The 19,416-nt window shown below is 47.1% G+C and overlaps 11 protein-coding genes across 11 annotated transcripts; 7 read left to right on the forward strand and 4 right to left on the reverse strand.

The window, feature by feature from the left end:
- Positions 1–5: 5 nt before the first annotated feature.
- Bathy14g01100 (unknown protein) lies at positions 6–632 on the reverse strand (the record flags this gene model as incomplete). The annotated part of the gene is made up of 1 exon (XM_007509217.1): positions 6–632. The coding sequence occupies one exon, from the start codon at positions 630–632 to the stop codon at positions 6–8; it is 627 nt and encodes a 208-aa protein (XP_007509279.1).
- A 676-nt stretch (positions 633–1,308) lies between these two features.
- Positions 1,309–2,514, reverse strand: Bathy14g01110 (unknown protein; the record flags this gene model as incomplete). Its single annotated transcript, XM_007509094.1, has 1 exon — positions 1,309–2,514. The coding sequence occupies one exon, from the start codon at positions 2,512–2,514 to the stop codon at positions 1,309–1,311; it is 1,206 nt and encodes a 401-aa protein (XP_007509156.1).
- A 421-nt stretch (positions 2,515–2,935) lies between these two features.
- Bathy14g01120 lies at positions 2,936–3,943 on the forward strand (the record flags this gene model as incomplete). Its single annotated transcript, XM_007508990.1, has 1 exon — positions 2,936–3,943. One exon carries the CDS (start codon positions 2,936–2,938, stop codon positions 3,941–3,943), a length of 1,008 nt encoding a protein of 335 aa, XP_007509052.1.
- A 194-nt stretch (positions 3,944–4,137) lies between these two features.
- Bathy14g01130 (unknown protein) lies at positions 4,138–5,271 on the forward strand (the record flags this gene model as incomplete). The annotated part of the gene is made up of 1 exon (XM_007509290.1): positions 4,138–5,271. The coding sequence occupies one exon, from the start codon at positions 4,138–4,140 to the stop codon at positions 5,269–5,271; it is 1,134 nt and encodes a 377-aa protein (XP_007509352.1).
- A 229-nt stretch (positions 5,272–5,500) lies between these two features.
- Bathy14g01140 (predicted protein) lies at positions 5,501–7,514 on the forward strand (the record flags this gene model as incomplete). The annotated part of the gene is made up of 2 exons (XM_007509274.1): positions 5,501–7,465; positions 7,500–7,514. The coding sequence occupies 2 exons, from the start codon at positions 5,501–5,503 to the stop codon at positions 7,512–7,514; spliced, it is 1,980 nt and encodes a 659-aa protein (XP_007509336.1).
- Positions 7,515–7,581: 67 nt separating this feature from the next.
- Bathy14g01150 (predicted protein) lies at positions 7,582–9,924 on the reverse strand (the record flags this gene model as incomplete). The annotated part of the gene is made up of 1 exon (XM_007508952.1): positions 7,582–9,924. One exon carries the CDS (start codon positions 9,922–9,924, stop codon positions 7,582–7,584), a length of 2,343 nt encoding a protein of 780 aa, XP_007509014.1.
- Positions 9,925–10,404: 480 nt separating this feature from the next.
- Positions 10,405–11,109, forward strand: Bathy14g01160 (conserved unknown protein; the record flags this gene model as incomplete). Its single annotated transcript, XM_007509265.1, has 1 exon — positions 10,405–11,109. The coding sequence occupies one exon, from the start codon at positions 10,405–10,407 to the stop codon at positions 11,107–11,109; it is 705 nt and encodes a 234-aa protein (XP_007509327.1).
- A 139-nt stretch (positions 11,110–11,248) lies between these two features.
- Positions 11,249–13,352, forward strand: Bathy14g01170 (predicted protein; the record flags this gene model as incomplete). The annotated part of the gene is made up of 2 exons (XM_007509212.1): positions 11,249–11,603; positions 11,713–13,352. 2 exons carry the CDS (start codon positions 11,249–11,251, stop codon positions 13,350–13,352), a joined length of 1,995 nt encoding a protein of 664 aa, XP_007509274.1.
- Positions 13,353–13,451: 99 nt separating this feature from the next.
- Positions 13,452–13,904, forward strand: Bathy14g01180 (unknown protein; the record flags this gene model as incomplete). The annotated part of the gene is made up of 1 exon (XM_007509074.1): positions 13,452–13,904. One exon carries the CDS (start codon positions 13,452–13,454, stop codon positions 13,902–13,904), a length of 453 nt encoding a protein of 150 aa, XP_007509136.1.
- A 148-nt stretch (positions 13,905–14,052) lies between these two features.
- On the reverse strand, positions 14,053–15,209 carry Bathy14g01190 (predicted protein; the record flags this gene model as incomplete). Its single annotated transcript, XM_007508986.1, has 2 exons — positions 14,053–14,753; positions 14,819–15,209. 2 exons carry the CDS (start codon positions 15,207–15,209, stop codon positions 14,053–14,055), a joined length of 1,092 nt encoding a protein of 363 aa, XP_007509048.1.
- Positions 15,210–15,750: 541 nt separating this feature from the next.
- Bathy14g01200 (predicted protein) lies at positions 15,751–19,377 on the forward strand (the record flags this gene model as incomplete). The annotated part of the gene is made up of 1 exon (XM_007509225.1): positions 15,751–19,377. One exon carries the CDS (start codon positions 15,751–15,753, stop codon positions 19,375–19,377), a length of 3,627 nt encoding a protein of 1,208 aa, XP_007509287.1.
- Between the last annotated feature and the right edge of the window lie 39 nt (positions 19,378–19,416).

The following is a 19,416-nucleotide window of genomic DNA, read 5'->3' on the forward strand; positions in this document are numbered from 1 at the left end:
TTGTTTCAATCGCGAGACATCGACGATGCAAAGTGTCTCAAACAATACATCGCAAATGTGAGCACAAAAGGTACGGCAGCGGCGTACGCCAATACCATTTTGTCGTTGTTCATCTGGAGATCCATGACATCTTCTTCCAATAAGTCGAGTCGTTTTTCCAACGCGTTGAACTTACGCGTCGTTTTTGTCGTGTTGTCATCGTTCGTTTGTGAATTCCTGTCCGTCGATCCTACTTCTTCTTCGACATCGAAATCGTCGGAATCGGGTGATGGTTCTTGTTGTTCGAGAGGAACGTTCGCTTCTTTGAAAAGAAGTTCGTTTTTACGATCCTGAAGTTCAATCAAGCGTTTGCAACAGTCTTTTTCTTCTGCAAATGCGTTGGCGAGGTCGGCATTGATTCGCGCGTTGTCACTTTCTTCTCGTTTCGCAGCCGCGTGCGACTGCTTCAAAGCGAGAAGTTCCATTTTACGACGCACAAGTTTCCGATAGCGAGTTACGCAGTCTTTTTCTTCTGCAAGTGCGTTGGCGAGGTCGGCTTTGTTTCGCGCGTTGTCATCGCTTTCTTCTCGTTTTAATTCGCTTTGTGCCTCGCTGGAGAGTCTCGCGTTCGCATCGTGATTGTGTCGCACCATACTCGGCAAAAGAGGAAGGATATTTGGATGGCAGATATGTGTGTGGGTATTTTTTTCTTTTCGGATCTCGCATGTCATGCATGTGATTTTGGTACGTGACAAGACGAATGAAACCGTTTTTCCCTCATAACACAACCCTTACTTGCTTGCGCCCGTAATCGTCGTCGCGAGAGCAAAAAACGCAAATTCAAAAGATCAATTTCAATACCTGTTACGCGCGCTCTCTCTTTCAATAATGTCTGGTGGTTAAAGCAACGCATCCTCTTCCTCTTCCAACACCAACTCGGGAAATTCCAACACCAACTCATCGGGAAATTCCAACACCCAATCAGAACCGACCGTGATCCAAGGTTGGGAGCATTCGAAGTACGCAAACGCAAACTCGACGTACGCAAACGACCGTTACGCGTACATCGGGAAGGACGAGGACACGAGAGAACCCATGTGGATGGATAACGGACCAAAAGGCAAAAAGTAATGAGTGACTCCTTTCCTTAACTGCGTTTCTTTGGACGAGAGGCGAATTTTACATACACATATACAAACTTATACAATTGATTCATTAGTAAAGTCACACGCGCGGTGTGCAACACGGTACCAGCGCGTTCATGCAAACTCTCTCTTCTTCTTCTCTTTTCTCTCTTCTTCTTCTTCTTCTTCTTTCATAAATACATTTTTAAAACAAAGATCTCCTCGGCGCCTGTTCTTCGCCGCATTCGAAGTTGGTACAAAAGTCAGCGTTCCAAGTACCGAATTGAGCTCTTCCAACTCCTCCTCCTCCTCCTCCTCCTTCTTCTTCAACTCGCCTAAAACTATTTCTAACGCGCAATGGTGCTCCCGGTGGGGTCAAATGTTGCGGATCCTTTTTATTTTTATTCGATTGTTCCGGCGTGCGAAACGTAAACTGAAAATTTTTGTCGTCGTCCTCGTCGCCGAGGTTGTTCTTGTCATTCGTCGGACGCGGCGTTATCACGCCTTCTTCTCTCAATCCCTCTTCTTCTTCCTCTCCTTCCTCTTTTTCTTCTAACACGAGCGTCTCTAGCAAATTGGAAATGGGCAAGACCAAGTTACCGTCGTCCACGCTGCTTCGATTCGAGTGCGCGGCGGCGCACGCGCGAGTATTTTTTAAAACCGGTGACCTCGTGATACGATTCCACTCTCTGTAATCGCACTCCTCAAACTCACCATCGAGTGAATTCATCGTCTTTTCGCTCGTCTTCCCGGCCGTACTCGGCGTCCTCGCGTACCCTTCTCTCAGCAAAGGTCCATCAGGACTCGACAAGCTTTTATCGTCGCTCCTCTTCGACCCGCCAACGACGAAGGACGACGACGATTTCGAAGACGAAGACGAAGACGAAGACATTTTCTCTCTCAACGTCCTCTCTTCCATCCATAACTGCTCGTAAAACGCGCTCTTCCACTCCAAATACAAAATCGTATCCTCTGTATCGCTCTCTTTTTCAATCTCTTTTCCCTCGTCGTTCAAACATTTCAATCGCAACAAATTCTTCGCCGACGGAATCCATCGTCTTTCGCGCGTAGGTTGCATCTTCGAGAGCAAAAATTGAACTTTGCTTCCGTCTTTCATCGCGACGTTCGAATTCTTTCCTTCGGAGAGGTACGCTCCCAATCGCGCGACGGCGTCGCTTTCTCCTCCTTTGGTGTCATCACACATCTTCTCCGAAATCAGCACCAGCGCTTTCTTAATCATTTTCATCACAGACTTTTCGGCATCATCGTTATTCGCAACAGTAGTCGTAGTATCATCACCCGTTCTTTGTCTTCTTCTCTTCTCTTCCTCTCTCGCGCGATGATGATGATGATGCTGTTCTTCGTCGTTTCCAACGCGAAGCAGCTTCTTCGCATTGGGAAACGAAGACATTTTGGGTGGAGATAAAAAATCCATTCTATTTGTTGTTGTTGTACTAAATCGCAGTTAAGTCGAGAAAAAACTCTCTTTTACGCTCTGACTGTCTCTCTCTCTCTCTCTTCGAGGTTTTTGCGCGCGTATAAAATGCGGCGCGACAAAGCAAAGTGTGCGCGTAAAGGCGAGAGATGTGTGATGCGAGCACGCGACAAGTAAAGTTTTGGTGCGTTTTTGAATTTTTTGCCCCTCGCAGAAGACTTATAGTTTAGGGTTTATACAGTTGGTGGTCACCCTAAGGAGTAAGAAAGACGCACGTAAAAGTTTAGGGTTTAAGTGCTTCGTGGGTACTCCTGAGTGTCTCATTCGTACTCGTGAGTCTTACAACAAAATTCGAATCGAGACGCGCGAGAAAAACACACACGAAAAAAAAAAACACATGTCGTCTCGCATCATCGATTATTCCAAGTGGGATCGACTGAAGTACTCTTCGTCTTCCGAAGAAGAAGAAGAAGAAGACGACGAGGGTGAAAAGGAGATGGAAATTGCGAGGAGCGGAGCAGCGCTGGAGAAGCTCTCGCTTTGTTCTTCTTCGTCGTCACCTCTTTGGAACGGGTTGGTGTTGCATCATAAGGATGTTTTTGTCTCGCATGTGATTCCGAAATTGAATTTGATGGATCGGTTTTTCTTTTCGAAGGTGAATACAGAGAGTCGGGGTGTGCTTGAATACGCCGGGGTAAACGTATCGGGATTAGGTTTGATTGTTCACGAATGTTCATCCATTTTGACGTTGGAATGGGCGTGGAATCACATTCCCTGGGGAGAGAAATTTGAAGATGGAACGGTGAGAGATCAAGCCTGGTTTTGCGAGCAAGTTGCTCTAACGAACAAACTCGAGTTTCTCAAGTGGGCGAGAGAAGTGAAACAGTGCCAGTGGGATGAAGAGACGATTAAAGCGGCAGCAGCTAAAGGTAATCTCGAGATGCTGAAATACTGCTTCTCTAATGGTTGTCCGTGTGATGAAGAAGAGTCGTGTAAACATGCTGCTTATATGGGACGCCTCGACTGTCTTCGATTTCTTTTCACCAAAGTGAACCCTTCGCGAGAGACGGAAGAAGATGCGGCACTACGGGCAGTAGGCTGTGGTCACTTGGAGATCTTGAAATATTTCGTCGAAGAAAGAAAGATATCTGAGGGGGTAAAGAGAGCGTGCGTGTACTTCACTGCAAAGTATGGCCGCCTCGATTGCCTCAAGTACTTAGTCGAAGAGGCGAAAGTACCTCTTAACGACTGGGAATACATCGCTTTCGCTCGGTATTACGAACACCCCGACTGCGAAAATTACTTGCTCGAAAAAGGGTCTCCAGAACCAACGGACGAAGAATACGCTGCTTTTGCCGAGAGCGTGCGAGCGCGAGAGTCTCAGCAGGGGAACAGTTTCCATTGAGAAGTTCGTTCGATTGTATTACGAAGAGAGAGAGAGAGACACATTTTTCATCAACTTTGTGCACACGCAACGCGAAACTCCTCAAACAAAAAATCTCTCGACACCACCAACGAAGTGTACTTTTTCCGCGGAGAGAAGAAGACGAGATGCTTACGTGGTGTTTTTGAACGACGCCCTCGCCTGCGACGACCACAATGCGCTCGTTCTTTGTCTTTGTCTTCTTTCTCGTCGCGTTGCTCATCGGAAAGTCTCTCCTTCTTTTTATTGTCGCGCGTAGGAATGGAAAAGAAGACGAACGTGAAGACGAGAAGAACGAGTACACTACGAAAGGAAAAGCGCCCACGAAACCTCCAAAGTGCGTCGCTTTCGCGTTCGGTGCGGACGTTTTGGTGTCGTCGCGTGCGTCGTTTTCGTTATTCTCATTCTTTCGGGGTGGTTTCTCGACAGAAAGAGATGATGATAAAAAGATGGTCAAAGAAGCACTGCGAGAGACGGTGACGTTTTGGGCGACGGAAGCGGCGTGCGAATCGATGGTGCTTTATTTCGACATTGGTGGGAGACGCACAGACGAGGAGGAATATTTGTTAGAGAGGTACGTAGAGGAGTGTTTTTTAGATGGTGGTGGTAATAGGAGTAGTGGTAATAGTCATCGCGCGCGGCGGAACGTTCGCGTGAAGCGGTATTCGTCGTCTTCGACGAGGACGATGGAGACGGTTGGAGAGTACGTTTTGGGAGGTTCCAGCGGCAAAGAGAATGGAGAAGAGGGAGAAGAAAATCACGGTTTGTTCGCGAATGGTTTTGAGAATAACGGCGGAAGGGTCACGCGGTCGGCATCATCCTCTGCGGCGCGTCAGAGGAGGAGAACATCGACGTCGACGATGACGGAGAGAGAGAAGACGAAGAAGAATAAACCGATGGATGTCATCATCCTGACGCCTTCGACGGGATACGACATCCTCTCGAGTTTCACGCGATCGTTGAGAAAACGGCAAATGAAGACCGACGAAGAGAAAGAGGCGTTTTTATCCTCGCTAGTATCCATGTCTTCTTCGTCATCGAAAAAGGACGCATCAACAAGAAGGCCTCCGCCGGCGACTGTCGCGTTAATCGAACGCGAATTGAAAATAAATTTCCTCAAAAACCAACTCCCAACTCCGGAACTCCTCGTCTCCGTCAGCCAAATCTTCTCGGTCGGTAAATTCCCGGGTTATTTACTCTCCAAGTGCGAGTTAGCGCACGTGGAGTCCTTGAAGAGGATGAAGGATACATCGACGCAAAAGAAGATTTTGCGAGACTACTTGCGGTCTTTTCAAAGGTTCGGTACTTAGAGAGAGAGATTAACGATAGGATGTAGAAAGAGAGAGCTGGCGTAGAAAAAAGAGCATGAGTAGAATACTACGAATACTAGGTTTAGAAGATACTTTTTACGGATGATGTTCCCATCTTACGTCATTCGCGAACGACCGACGCCGTTACAAGCAGGGAAAAAATCGCCTCCTCCTCTCTGTACGCCGCCACTAAAAATGCACGAAACGAAACAACAACACCACTGATACTATGTCGTCGTCGCATCAACATCATCATAATAATAATCCATCGCACTCAAACGTGCATTTCGAAAGCTACTACCGGCATCAACTCTTCTCGAACGACGAAAAAGCGTTCCAATCGTTGCTTCGAACGTTATCTAAACCGTTACCGTTAACGTTTCGAATCACGAAAAATGCGCACCACGAGTGCACCATCAACGCGCTGAAAAGAATCATCGAAAGTGAACAACAACGGTTACACGTTCGAACGATTTCGTTCTTAAACGACCCGCGGACGTTTCAAATCGATAACATCGCAGTAAACAACGATAACGGGGGTGGAAACGAAAATGATTTGAAAACAAAACATCCAAATGTGCATCAGTTTTTAGTGCGCGCAAACGAAGGCGGCGATTTGAGCCGGCAAGAACTCGTCTCGATGATTCCGGTGAAACTGTTAGACGTAAAACCGAGTCACTTAGTCCTGGACTCGTGCGCATCTCCCGGTTCGAAAACGTCCCAAATATTAGAAGTTATGCTGAGTAAGAACGCATCCGGTGCGGTCGTCGCGAACGACGCTTCGTTACAGCGCGCGAATTTACTCACGCATCGATGTTATCGACTGGAAGCGGCGGCGAAGAATTTAGTAGTCGTAAATCACGACGCGCAAACGTTACCATTAGAGTTGGAGAATACGTTCGATCGAATCCTTTGCGACGTGCCTTGTTCGGGAGACGGGACGTTGCGTAAAAGTACGGATTTATGGAAGAAGTGGTCGAATTCGAGCGGCGTAGAGTTACACTCGATTCAAGTGAACGTCGCAACCAGGGCGTTGAGATTGCTGAAATACGACGACGGCGGGGGAAGGCTCGTCTATAGCACGTGCTCTCTAAATCCGTTGGAAAACGAAGCAGTCGTCGTGGAGTTGCTGCAGAGAAGCCGAGGCGCGATCAAATTAGTCGACTGCTCAAAAATGCTGCCAGATTTGAAACGATTGCCTGGTTTGACGAAATGGTCCGTCCAAGATTTAAAAAACGGGAGATGGTACGATACGTACGATTCGTATCTTAAAGACAACAACAACAACAGAGCAGGCCAAAAAAGTAAAATAAGAAAGAGCATGTTCGCTAACACCAACAATCACAAACACAATCTGGACAGATGTTTCCGCATTCACCCGGATTTGAATGACACCGGCGGCTTCTTCGTCGCCGTCTTTGAAAAAATGAAACCGTTACCGACGGAAATGATTGACATCGACGCGAAAAAAGAACAAAAGTTATCGAGGACGACGAACGCGAACACCAAAAAGTGGGCGAGTGCAAAGATTGCGCCGGTATTTTGCGTAAAAACAGACACAGAATTCAAAGCAGTCATTAAACGAATAAAAGCAAAGTATGGATTTGATGCGAGAAAGAAGGAAGAGAACGGAGGGGTGGAGATAATCACAAGAAACAATACCGACGTTGTGCCGAAACGACTCTATTGTCTCTCCAAAGGCGCGAAATTGATTCTCGATAAGTGCAGCAGAAATCAACAAGAACAACAAAAACTTCGAATCCTCGCATGTGGCTTGTGCTGCTTTGAGCGACAAGCGGTAAACAAAGGATTAAAAAGTCAATCCGACGATACCGATTGCGAGTTCCGCTTCACGCAAACGGGCTGTGAACTGTTCCAAGATTCCATCTCGAAGCAAGTCGTGCGCGTGTCGCCTAAAGAGTTGGAAAGCATGTTAGCGAGACAACAACAAAAACTATTGACAACATCGAAGAACGCGCCGCTGTGTATCGACGACAAAACGAAGAAAAAAGTCCTGAGCGAATGCCAAAGAGGCTGCGTCATTTTAGCGGTGCGAGCGAAGAGTTCAGGATCTGGGAATAAAAGGAAATTAGTGGAGGAAGAAGTCGCGGCAGTTAGTCCGGTGACCATCGCCTGTTGGTTTCCGCCGTCGAAAAAAAGTCGATCAGATGGTATTAACGATATCGACGACGACGTTACTTTGACTTTAATGTGTTCCAAAAGCGAAGGCGAAGTACGACTAGAACGATTACGAGAACTTGGGAAATTGAAACTTGTGAACTAAACACGACATTGTACAAAATGTAGAGATTACAACAGACTAGAATTGAACAGGGACGACACTGTATCCACCTCCAGTTTATCAACAGAATCACTTTTCATCGTCCAATCGCACTTATTCGCGGCCGCGATGCATTCAATCAGATACCATTTTGCCGATGTCGTCGCTTGCGTGTAAACGTAAAATTTCATTTGCGTCGCGTCGCCGCCGGATGCTGCCGTAACGAACCCGTTCGATTTTAATCGATCGATGAAAACCGACGTCGATTGCGTTATTAAAGCGCCGAGTGATGGAGAAATCATCACGGATTGGTTCTTCGCGACTTCTGGAAAGAGTTGCCAATTGAGTTGAAATTGAGACGGATCGAGGAACGGATTCGGATTCAGCGATGATGATGACTCTCTCTCCTCGTCGTCCGCCGCTTCAAAGTCATCGAACTGTAACAGAGACGTTTCTTGATCTAATTGTTGTTGTCGCTGCTGCGCTCGTTGTCGAATGGTCTCTTCCTCTTCTTCTTCCGTTTTCGTTAAACTACTACCATCGATAAATTTCTTCTCTTCGAGCTCGTAGGTGATCGCCAGCGTGTCCATCTCATTGAATAAACGATCGAATCGTTCTTGTTCTTCCAACTCTTCGCTGAACTGCACCGACCCCAATTTACTGTGGGCTAAAAGTAAATCGTTAGCAATCTTCCTAGACGACGAGGAGGAGCACATCAAGCTTCCGTATACGCTCGCGGTCGCGCGCGCGGTCGAGTCCGAATCTTCCGTCGCGCACCACTTCAAACACGTCCCAAACGCCTTCCTCATTTCCGGCGCGCGTTTGCAAAACAATTTTAAGGATGCAAAGAACGTTTCCGTTCGAATGGATGGATACACTTCCTCTGGTAAGTTCTCAATCGAAGATTCTAACGCGTACGGTGCGGAGTCGATAAAACCAGAAGCGCCGAATTCACCCAGGAGCCATAACAATATCGATCGAGCTCTTGTTATAGATTTAGTCGTCGCGCTTGAAACAACACCACTGTGCGCTTGAGGAAACATATCAAGCACGGAAAACTGTACGGATTCTAACGCGCTTTCAATAGCTTGGCAACAAATGGATCGACACTCTTTCGATTCTTCTTCTTCTTCTCCATCTTGACTCGTCGCGCATTGTCGCAAACACATACCAATTTCGATTAAACTATCCGCTTTCGAGCTCGGCGAAGTCGTTTCCACAAACACATCGCATATTTTCTTCGTCACCATCAACCTCTTCTCTGCGTCCATCATCGCAAAACTCTCCTTCTTCTTCCTCGCCACGCGACCGATGGCTTTCATTGCCAATCTCGCAAAGTGTTCGTCTTGGACGTCGTTGACGTATTCGAACAACTCGTCGACTATTCGCGTGCAATTTTGCGCATCGGCGATTAACGATAACGTTCTCAACTTGCATCTTTTAATTTCGAACGAATCTGCGTTGACTCGGACGTAAAACGATTTATAATCCGTGACGAACGCAATCGGCGCCCGATAGGCGAGGAGCTTCAAGTGCGCCCAAACCACGGCGGACGTTTCGACGCCGCTCGTTTGCGCGGTGGCTAACGTTAACAGAGACGGTTTAATTCGTTCATATACGCGTTGATGCGTGGACGGGTCATTCTTGGTCAGCTCGAGAAAGATTCGAGAGGCGGCTAACGCTATGGAAGTGTTCGGCGAGGATATTCGCGACTCGAGACTGTTCATCCACTGGTACTTCACGTCGTCCGGTAACGGCGGTATTTTTTTACTATTGCTCGCATCGTTCGCCAAGACGGCGTAGCTATGCGTCAGTTTCAAGACTAAATGTTGCGATAACTCGCCAAAGTCGCGGATTTTGTTCGTCAACGCGGTGAGTAAAGCTACGTTTTGTAACCGCGGGTCGGATTCTCCAAAGATTTCCACGACGGTGACTAAAGCGTTAGCGACGACGTTCGCGTCGCGGTCTTCGAGTAAAAGTTTCTCAACCGTTGCTAATATCCCAGATTCTGTAAACGCATTCAAAATGTCCTCATTTTCCGCTCCATTTCTTCCGGAAGAAGAAGAAGCGCAACACAACCGATACACTTTCAAACACCCCAGGCACGCCGCTTTCCTCGCGTACGGATGCGCGTCCCTCAACCCTTCCTTCACGCACTCGATCGAATACTCCACTAAACTCTTGCTCCTCAAACTCGTCATCGACCGAATCGCTAGCCCTCGTATTGTTGGATCTTCGTGTTTCGTATCTTTTTGCAGCGTGTTAATCGTCATCATCGCCAGTTCTTCGCTTTCTTTCGATTTGTCCGAGTAGACGCCGATGTAATGGTACAACATTTTTTTCGTCGCGATGTCCCCGGTCGCCGCGTTCATGAGAACGTCCGCGAATAATGAGGACAGGTCGATGTTTGCCGTTAACGCTTGTATCACTCTGTTGTTGTTAAAGAGAGAGAGGGGATGATGTTGTCAGTAAAGTAATGTAAAGTAGTTATTCGACACACCTTTGAAAAATCCCTCGTCGTTTCTCCTCCGCGGATTGATTTGCCCCGGACGACGAGGAGGATTGACCGGCGTATTTCTTGAGGAGTAAAGAGAGTTCGTGGAGTTCGTCTCGTTTGCGCGGTTGCGCGTTGGAGGAGGACGACGGTGCGGCCGATGATGACATTTGTTCGTATTCTAATTTAGAGCGTCGTTTTTGTGCGTCAAAATGGAGAAAATTCCAATTGGAAAAAAACGCCTCCTTTTTCAGAAATGGACATGCGAGATCATCATTAATTATATCGCGATATAAAAAAAAAAGAAGAGAGAGAGAGAGAGAGTAAAAGAAGAAGGCGAACTCGTGGAGTATTCGATATGAATGTGTCGAGTGGAGCTGTGCCGACGAGATTGGGGAAGAGGAAGGTTGGTCAGAGAGATTCTTTGTTGTGGGATTTGATCGTGAATAATAACGACGATATTTGTTTCACGCATATTCTTCCGAGACTGAATGGGACCGATCTTAAATTCTTGTACGAGGTGAATGAGGAGACGAGAGCGTTGATTAAGAGATCGTCACGCGCGGGGGATTTGAAAAAGAGGTTTAAAGTGAGAGAGATGTCGTCGATATCGACTTTGGAGTTCGCGTGGGAGAATAAATCGTGGTGGTCGGGATACTTGTGGAACGAAACATCTTTCTGCTTGCAAGTTGCTAAAACGAATAAACTCGAGTTGCTCAAGTGGGCGCGAGAGGAGAAAAAGTGTAAGTGGGATTTGAGAACTGCCACTTGGGCGCATCAAAATGGTCATCTCCACATACTCGAATATCTTGTTGAGCGTAAGTATGATAAATTTGACGAAGATGCGTGTGCGTATGCAGCCAGAGAAGGTCACTTGGACTTTTTGAAGTACTTGCGCGAAACCGCCAAGGCGCCGTGGGACTATTGCGCCGTACGAGCAGCGCACGCGAAAAACCAACCCGAGTGTGTACAATACCTCCTCGACAACAACTGTCCTCTCCCACCCTTTTGGCGATACGAACACGGAACGTTATACGACTCCGAGGACGAAGAAATACACTAGCTCTCTTTTACGTTTTTTGTTCACCGTTCGACGGTTTTTTTTCAAACTTCACACCATTTCACACGAAAAGAAAAGCAGACGCACCTACGCACAGAAAGGCGCGCTCTTGATGGTGTTGCGAAAAGCATCTCTCGCGAAAATGAGAGCGTTGACGTCTCTCGAGTGCAGCACGTCGTCGGTTTGTTCTCCTGACGGATACTCGCAACGTTCTTTGAGCGCTCTTTTAATCGCTTTGGCATCGTTTACGTCGTCGTCGTCGTCGCGTTGTTTTCGTTCTCATTCGACGAATCATCATCTCATTCGTCGTCGGTCGTTGTCCTCTGTTCGGTTTGTTGCAAAAGCGTCGTCGTCGGCTGGAAATAATAATAACAACAACTGCGACGACGAGAGCAACGAGCGAGAGAAAATTCAGTTTGAGTATTCCGAGAACACGGACCCAGTCGTGAACGAGAATTTTATCGCGCCTAATTTTGGATATAAGCGACAGTATAAAGGTGAGAGTATTTACACATTCGGATGGCGGTCGCGGGAATGCGTATGCCGCCGCCATACTTTTACTCACCTCTCTTCTCTTCTTTTTTTACGCGACGATATCAAAAACAGTTGGTCACGATATACTCAACACGGGCGAACCGTTAGCGGCTTCCGTAACCACCATAACCTCCGCGGCGACGTCGTCGTTTGCCAACGCCATCTATCGATTGGAAGTGACGACGGGCGCGTGCAGAGGTGCTGGGACTTCCGGGAGAGTGAACGTGATTTTGATCGGCCAAGATGGACTTACGTATCCGTTTGATTTAGAGTACACGGCGGGAGATGCGCCTGGATTCGCGCGAGGGTCGACGTTGCCGTTTCGGGTGGCTGTGGCGGCGCATTTAGGACCGATTCGGAGGGCGAGGGTGAGATTGTTGCCAGATAGCACGTCCACTGGGAGAGGGTGGTTTTTAGAAGATATCGGTGTCAAATGCGAGAAAACGAACGAGTCTTATAAGTTTACCTGTCGAGACTGGTTTGGACCGTCCGATGCGGACGATACGGTGTCGCCGTATAATCGAGATTTGGAAGTGACGACGGTAAAGAATGACTTTGAAGTCGCGTTAGAAAGAGAACAGAGGATGAAAGTGAGAAGAGAAAAGGGCGATTTCGTCTTTGACGTCGGAGCGGCGACGATTCCTCACCAAGATAAGATTAAAGAAGGTGCGAGGGCAAAAATGTCGAAATCGTTCGGGTACGGCGGAGAGGACGCGTATTTCGTCGAGACAAAGAACGATGATTTAGAAAGCAGCAACGAGTTGTCATTAGGCGTCGCAGATGGCGTGTACATGTGGCGATGGGAAGGCGTGGATGCTGGTTTATATTCCAGGGCGCTATTGAGAGAAGCTGCGAAGATATTTTTGAGCGGTTCAAAAGTTGCAGATGGATCAAAGTCGACGGAGGCGTTGTCAGATAAGGCCGCTTCATCGTCTTCTTCAGAAGCTTCAAAGTCTACCACCCATCCATTGTTTATGCTTGAACGAGCGTTCCAAGTTGTCGCAGAAAAGAACGTGAAAGGGTCCACGACGTGCGTACTACTCACATTAGACCCGCGATTGGGCGTGTTGAATGCGGCAAACATTGGCGACAGCGGCTATCTGGTTGCCAGATTGAATCCAGACGCTTCTTCTTCGTCGTCGTCGTCATCATCATCATTATCTACTAGCAACACCGCTCCGTACTTGTTGAGCAAAGATGAAAGCAATGATGATGGAAAGCCGCAAAGGTTTATCGCGTATCGTTCTCCTCCTCAAGAACACGATTTCGGTCGCCCGTTTCAACTCGGTCATCATGAGGCTACCGATAAGCCGTCGGACGCGATGTTGTCCACCTTCTTCTTAGAAAACGACGACGTGATTGTCGTCGGCACAGATGGACTGTGGGATAATGTCTCTGAAAAAGAGATACTTGCGGTTATCGAAAACCGCATAAAATCTAGCTCCGCATCATCATCATCATCATCATCATCATCATCATCATCATCATCATCATCATCATCTCTCGGTTCGAATCAAGCGTTCTTGAATAAGAAAGAAGTCGACGCGTGCGCCAAGGAGTTGACCCAAAAAGCTTTTGAACACGCGAACGATCGATCGAGAACGACGCCGTACAGTTTAGCGGCTACGGAATATTTCGATATGGTATATAACGGCGGTAAGAAAGACGATATTACCGTTTTAGTGTGTAAGATTAAAAATCGATACCAGTGATACTCTTTCGTTGCTTTTTTTGCAAATAGAGAGAATGAGAGAGAAAGAGGAAGCCAAAAATAGAATTTCTCCTTCACAAAAAGGCACGCAGACGAATACATGTTTAAACAACGTTGTAATAGCGAGTTCGTAGACGCCGTCGAGCACGCCGAGCACGTCGCCAAACCAAGCAACGATGAAGCCAAGAAAAGCAACGTCATTTGGTTGGATGCGTTACATCAACAGCAGCAGTCAAACGTACCGACGAATACTCAAAATCCGTTTCCTTCTTCCGAGACTGAATTGACTATGTCCTCGAAAGTTAGCCACAATGCAACTATTTTGCGCGAATACTGCAAAGTCTTGGGTGAACTCGAGGACGAATACGTGAAGGTTCAGAAATCGAAAGATAGATTGACGAAAAAATTGAGCGATTTGCAGTCAAAGAGCTCCACGTCAGCGTTGACGGGAGGTTGTGACGAGTCGGTGTCGGAAACGCAGGAAATGTTGTTCGTCTTGTCCATCGGGGCGTTTATTGGTTGGGCCGCAACGAGAATGATATGTAAAGAGTAATCGGAAAGAAGTCGACGGCTTTTGATGATGACGAAGATGAGTGAAAGAGAAAGAAAGAAAGAGTACATGCTGTGTATATACTGGTAGTCATATTGTCATATTTCCTAAAGCGGCGCGGCAGTAATCCAATTATAAAATGGTGAGTAGTTTATAAAGTCACCACGGTCAAGTTCATCTCCGATTTCCATACGTACCCATCTCCTGGAAGTACCACTGGTTTCACCGCGCACGCACTTTCCACGCACGCGAATTGTTTATAGCACTGCGGCATGTTTTCGTGTGGATTCCAAATCACGTGGTCCCTCCACCCCGTCGTGTTTTCCACGCTCACCGCGGCGCCGTTACCGACGTGCAAAAGCACCTCTGGATCTGTATTCAAGAATATCGAGTCCACTAGTTTCGTACCAAACGTCACCCTATCTTTGTCGTACGTCATCAACGGTGGATTCTTCGCGTCTATCTCTTTATCCATGTACGATTTACCCTTCAAGTTCCCTTTGACGTACACGTTTTCCGAATCCGTCGCGTCCACCACCTCGATGTAACTGTGCAACGCCGCGGTAAACTCCAACTCATCTTTCAAATCATCCGCGCAATTCTTCACGCAAAATTCGCATTTCAACTTCTCCCTTCTTAAAGTTACCTCGTACGTGCACTCAAACTCAAACGGCCACATCTTCCTCGTCTCCTCGTTCGATTTCAGCGACAACATAACCGCCGGTTCCGGGTCATCCGGATTCACGTCCGCGGAGGTGCCTATGACTTCCCATCGCATGTTTCGCGCGAACCCGTGTTGTTGCGACATTGGACCGTTCATTCCGAATTGCGGGAAACATATCGGGATTCCACCTGTTTAAAAAGAAACGCGGGTGGTAAGCGTCTAAAATCACCTAAATTGAAACAACACGACTCACCCGCAATTGGAACCGATTCATCAAATTTCGCATCTGGTCTCACAAACAAAACCTCGTCGCCCGTCGGTTGCGTCCAAGACGCGCAATTCGCGCCAAACAGGTACACTTTCGCCGTGGACCCGTTTTTGTGCGTCAAAGAAACGTACGGGGAAGATTTTGTTTCATCGCATTCATCATGGAAAAACGAGACGGAGGTTGGGATGGCGAATTTCGCGTTCAAAGCAGAGACGAATTCCTCGTCGTCGTTCGTTGAAGCTTTGACGACGACGAGTTCGTCGTTGAAGGAGTGAGCTCTTCTTCGTCGTCGTCGTCGTTGTCGTTGTTTTCGCGAGGACGATGATGTTTTGAAAGAGGAGGTGAAGGAGAGCGATGATGATTGGGTGCTCGTCATTCTTATTCTTTTTTATAACGAAAAACACGCAAGTATTTTAAAATACTGTGGCTGGTTTTTCAATATTTTTTATCTTTCACCATATATGCGTTCTGAAATCGATGCATTCATCCATCGATCGCTTTGAAACTTCGCACAGAGCGAGAACGGGTGATTTTTGTTTCGCGCGCGAAATTTAAGCGCACTCGAAGCTCACGTTTCGTATGCGTTTACTAGGGCATTCGCGACATTTTTTATTTTTGTAGGGGCATTTTAACCCCCATGTACGAACGAAAACACGAGCCAAAAATACTCGTGCACTAAAAAATGTGGCTCGAGGCGGATTTAGAGGAGGTTGCCACGTGGCGATGTTTCTACCCGGAGTGAAGATATTTAGTTTGAACGACCCCGCTCGTTGGTATTCCACCGACTCCTACTCAATGTTGGCACTTTTGGTGTTTTCGCCTTTCTCGATTTCGTAGTCCACTCTTTTTTATCGAAAACACAAGTCGTACAAAAATACGCAGAGATGCACCAAAAAAAAATGTTGTCCTCTTTGAAGATGGATGCGGTGGAGAACGACTCGATACGGAAACCGAAAACCTACGTCGAAACGAACCGGAAGTTCAAACGTTTGACTTTAATAAACAACAACAACAACGGAAAAATCGTCGGTTTGGAGATTCTTTTAATCAGCGATAGGAGTTTATTAGGGACGAAAAACGAGGACGATGTCTTAAATACTGGCGGCGATGATGATGACTTCGCGGGGAAAAAAAACGAGGAAACAGAATCGGAATCAGACGAGGAAGAAGAAGAATCTGGATCGGATATGATGTCCTCAGACGATTCAGACGACGAGCACGAAGGGGCAAAAGAAGGGTTGAAAACAGCCGCCTGCGCGGTGGAAGTTTCCGTTGGGTACCTCTCCGACCCGGAGAACTTCCACGGATTGTCGCATTTTTTAGAACACATGGTGTTCATGGGAACGAGGACGAACAGGTCGGAAAATTTCTTCGACGAATGGTTGAGTCGAAATTGGGGGTCACAAAACGCGTACACGGACACGGAAAAGACGGTTTTTCACTTCGACGTGCACCCGAAACGTTTGAAAGAAGGCGTGGAAATCTTTAGCAAGTTTTTTACGGAACCGTTGATTTTGGAGCGAGCGCTCGAACGCGAAGTGACGGCGATTGAGAGCGAGTTTGAGAGGGTGGTGAATAGCGATGGGGTGAGGATGGAGCTTTTGTTAGCGGATTTAGCGATCGAAGGGCATCCTTACAGGAAGTTTGGGTGGGGGAACAGGCAGTCGTTGACGGAATCAGAGGCGTATAAGGAGAAGAATGGCGCGAGGAAAGCGCTGAAGAGACATTTTAAGGAACATTACCACGCGAGGAGGATGAGCGTGGTCGTGTGCGGGGCGGAAGAGTTGGAGGAGTTGGAGGAGATGGTTTTGAGTGCGAAAGCGTTCGGGAGTTTATGCGTGCAAGAAGAAGAGGAGAAGGAGGAAGTTGATAATGGAAACGATGATGATACCAATAATAAAATAGTCGACGAGTACGTCTCCCAATTCGAGCGAATCGATGAGGTCAATTTGAGCGACACATACGGTCAGCCGTTCGCGCATCTCGTTCCCTCGTTCGTCAAAACGTCTCAAGTGAAAACCGGTACGCAGTTGACGTTAGTCTTTCAACTGTCATCGAAGATTAACCGGAATTATCTCTCCAAATCGGTGAATTTTATTGAAACGTTATTAGGACACGAAGGCGAAGGATCGTGTTTCGAGGCGTTGCGTAAACGAGGCTTGTGTTCGGAGTTGTGCGCCGGAGTGAGTCGAGGCGGTTTAGATGATACGAGCATTTCGGCGTTGTTGTCGGTATCGATTAAATTAACCGAACGAGGCGCGACGCGAACTGAGGATATTCTTTTCATCCTCTTTACGTATTTACGCCAAATCGAAACTCTTTTATCCTCCAACGGCGCTCGATTTTACGACGAAATGCAACAAATTTCGCAAATTGAATTCGAGTATTCGGAATCCGAACACGCGTGCGAATTCGTGGAAAGATTGGTGTCGGACGTGAGACGGTTTAGCCCAGAGAACGTTTTGTACGGCGACTCGTACTGGCAAAGGTACGATGAAAACGAGATTCGCGAGGTGTTGTCGATGCTCACGCCGGAAAACGTTTTAGTCATTTTAGCGAGTTCGGAGTATAAAGGAAACGACGCGGCTACAATTGAACCGTGGGTAAAGTTTCCGTACGAGGTCGAGTCTTTTAAATATACCGCTTCGACGTCGGACGCTCAAGATATGCAAAAGGTTGAGAAGGAACTTGGATTTCCGAGTAAAAACAGGTTCATTCCGAAAGATTTGCGTATGCATAACGAGATCGAGAAACTTTTTCCAGTAAACGGAAACGATAGTATTAACACAACCACCACCACCAGCACCACCAATCACGCGACGTTAGAAGTCACTCCGAAAATTATCTACAACGAGTGCGGCGTGCTCCGTCTTTGGGCTAAACTCGGATGTCGCGAGTTCAAGACGCAACCGAAAGCGAGCATGTATTTCAACGCCAATTTACTCGTCGAAGAAAGCGTTCACGATACCATGTGCTTGAAAATGTTCGCGCTAATGCTTCAGGATTCCGTGAACAAAGATATATACTACCCTGCGCACGTCGCCGCGAACGAGTGTTCCGTACACGTTCTGGCACAATCCACCGGCGTGTCGTTTAGATTCGACGGGTGGTCGGACACAATCTCGGAACTCGCGTTGGCGTATTTTCGAAGAGCTGCATCCGCCGATCAATCGTTCATACAAGAAGAAGACCGGTTTCAAAAAGTCAAAGAGACGGCACTACAAGACATGCAAAACATGGTTCTGAAAGTCAGGTCGCACTGCGCGATTCTTTCGAGATTGATGAAGCACGAGAAAGAGCACAGTTTACAGGAGAAAGTTGCAGTTTTGAAAGAAGTCACCTCCGAGGACGTGATTCGATACGGCAAAAAGTTCTTTCAGAACGTATTCATAGAAGGTTTGTTAGTTGGAAACATCACGGAATCTATGGCGACGAAGCTTGGCGACAGTTTGAAACAATTACTCGTCAATGCCGCCGCCACTACTGCGGGCGCGTCTGAAAACACCAGTGGCGAAGAAGTTACTCGCGGTAACAACAACAACAACAATGCTTTGGTCTTTTCTCGAGTCGTAAACCTCCCACCAGGAACGAACCATTCTATCCATGTCAACGCCGTGAACAAAGACGAAGTGAACTCTGCGATTACGCATTACTACCAAATCGGTCCATCAAATAGCGCGTCCAGAGCCATCGCTTTACTCTGCGAACAATTCATGTCGGAGAAGATATTCGACCAATTGCGAACGAAAGAGAGTTTAGGATACGTCGTTTCCGCGTATTTCGAATCTTCGAATGAAATATTAGGCTTTAACGTTCTCGTAGAAAGCGCATTCCACGCGCCGAAATTTGTTTCGGAACGAATCAAATGCTTTTTAGACGCGTTTCCATCCGTGATTGAAAATCTAACCGACGAGGAGTTTAACAAACAACGCGTGTCGTTAATGGAAGAGTTATTAGCGGAAGATGCGAATTTGCGAGAACAATCTGGAAGGTATTTCGCGCACTTAAAGAATCGAAAGTATCAGTTTCACCGAGCGAGAGACGTTGCTGGACACGTAAGTACGATTACAAAAGCCGACATCGCTCGATTTTGTCGAGAGACGTTTAGTGATTCTTCTACGAACGCATCCGATGGCGACGCGAGAAGCAAGCAGTTGAGTGTGAGCATTCACGGCAAGAATTACCCGGTGGAAGAGAAAGAAAAGTCTGAAGTGAAAGAAATCATCGCTATAAAAGGAGAATATGGCTATTATGCAACCGAGGAAGGTGACGGAGTCACCGTCCCGGAATTGTACATTCCAAGTAAGAAGATTGCAAACGCGCATTCGATGGACGTGGCCATCAGCGGCGCCTCACACGCGAATCCAGATACCACCGCGATGAACGAAGACACCATCGATGCACAAGAAGAAGGAACAAAGCAACAACAACAACAACAACAATTTTATTCGTCCAAAGTGATGAAAACCTGCGAAACGCCCTCTTGCGGGTTTTGCGGCAATGGAAAGAGGAAGATGCCGTTTAGTTTACCATCGGGAAACTAATAAGCGTAGTACACACAAAAAATATTTGTAGAAAATAGG

The sequence above is a fragment of the Bathycoccus prasinos genome (genome assembly GCF_002220235.1).
Source record: "Bathycoccus prasinos genomic : Chromosome_14".
In the NCBI taxonomy this organism is placed as follows: Eukaryota; Viridiplantae; Chlorophyta; class Mamiellophyceae; order Mamiellales; family Bathycoccaceae; genus Bathycoccus; species Bathycoccus prasinos.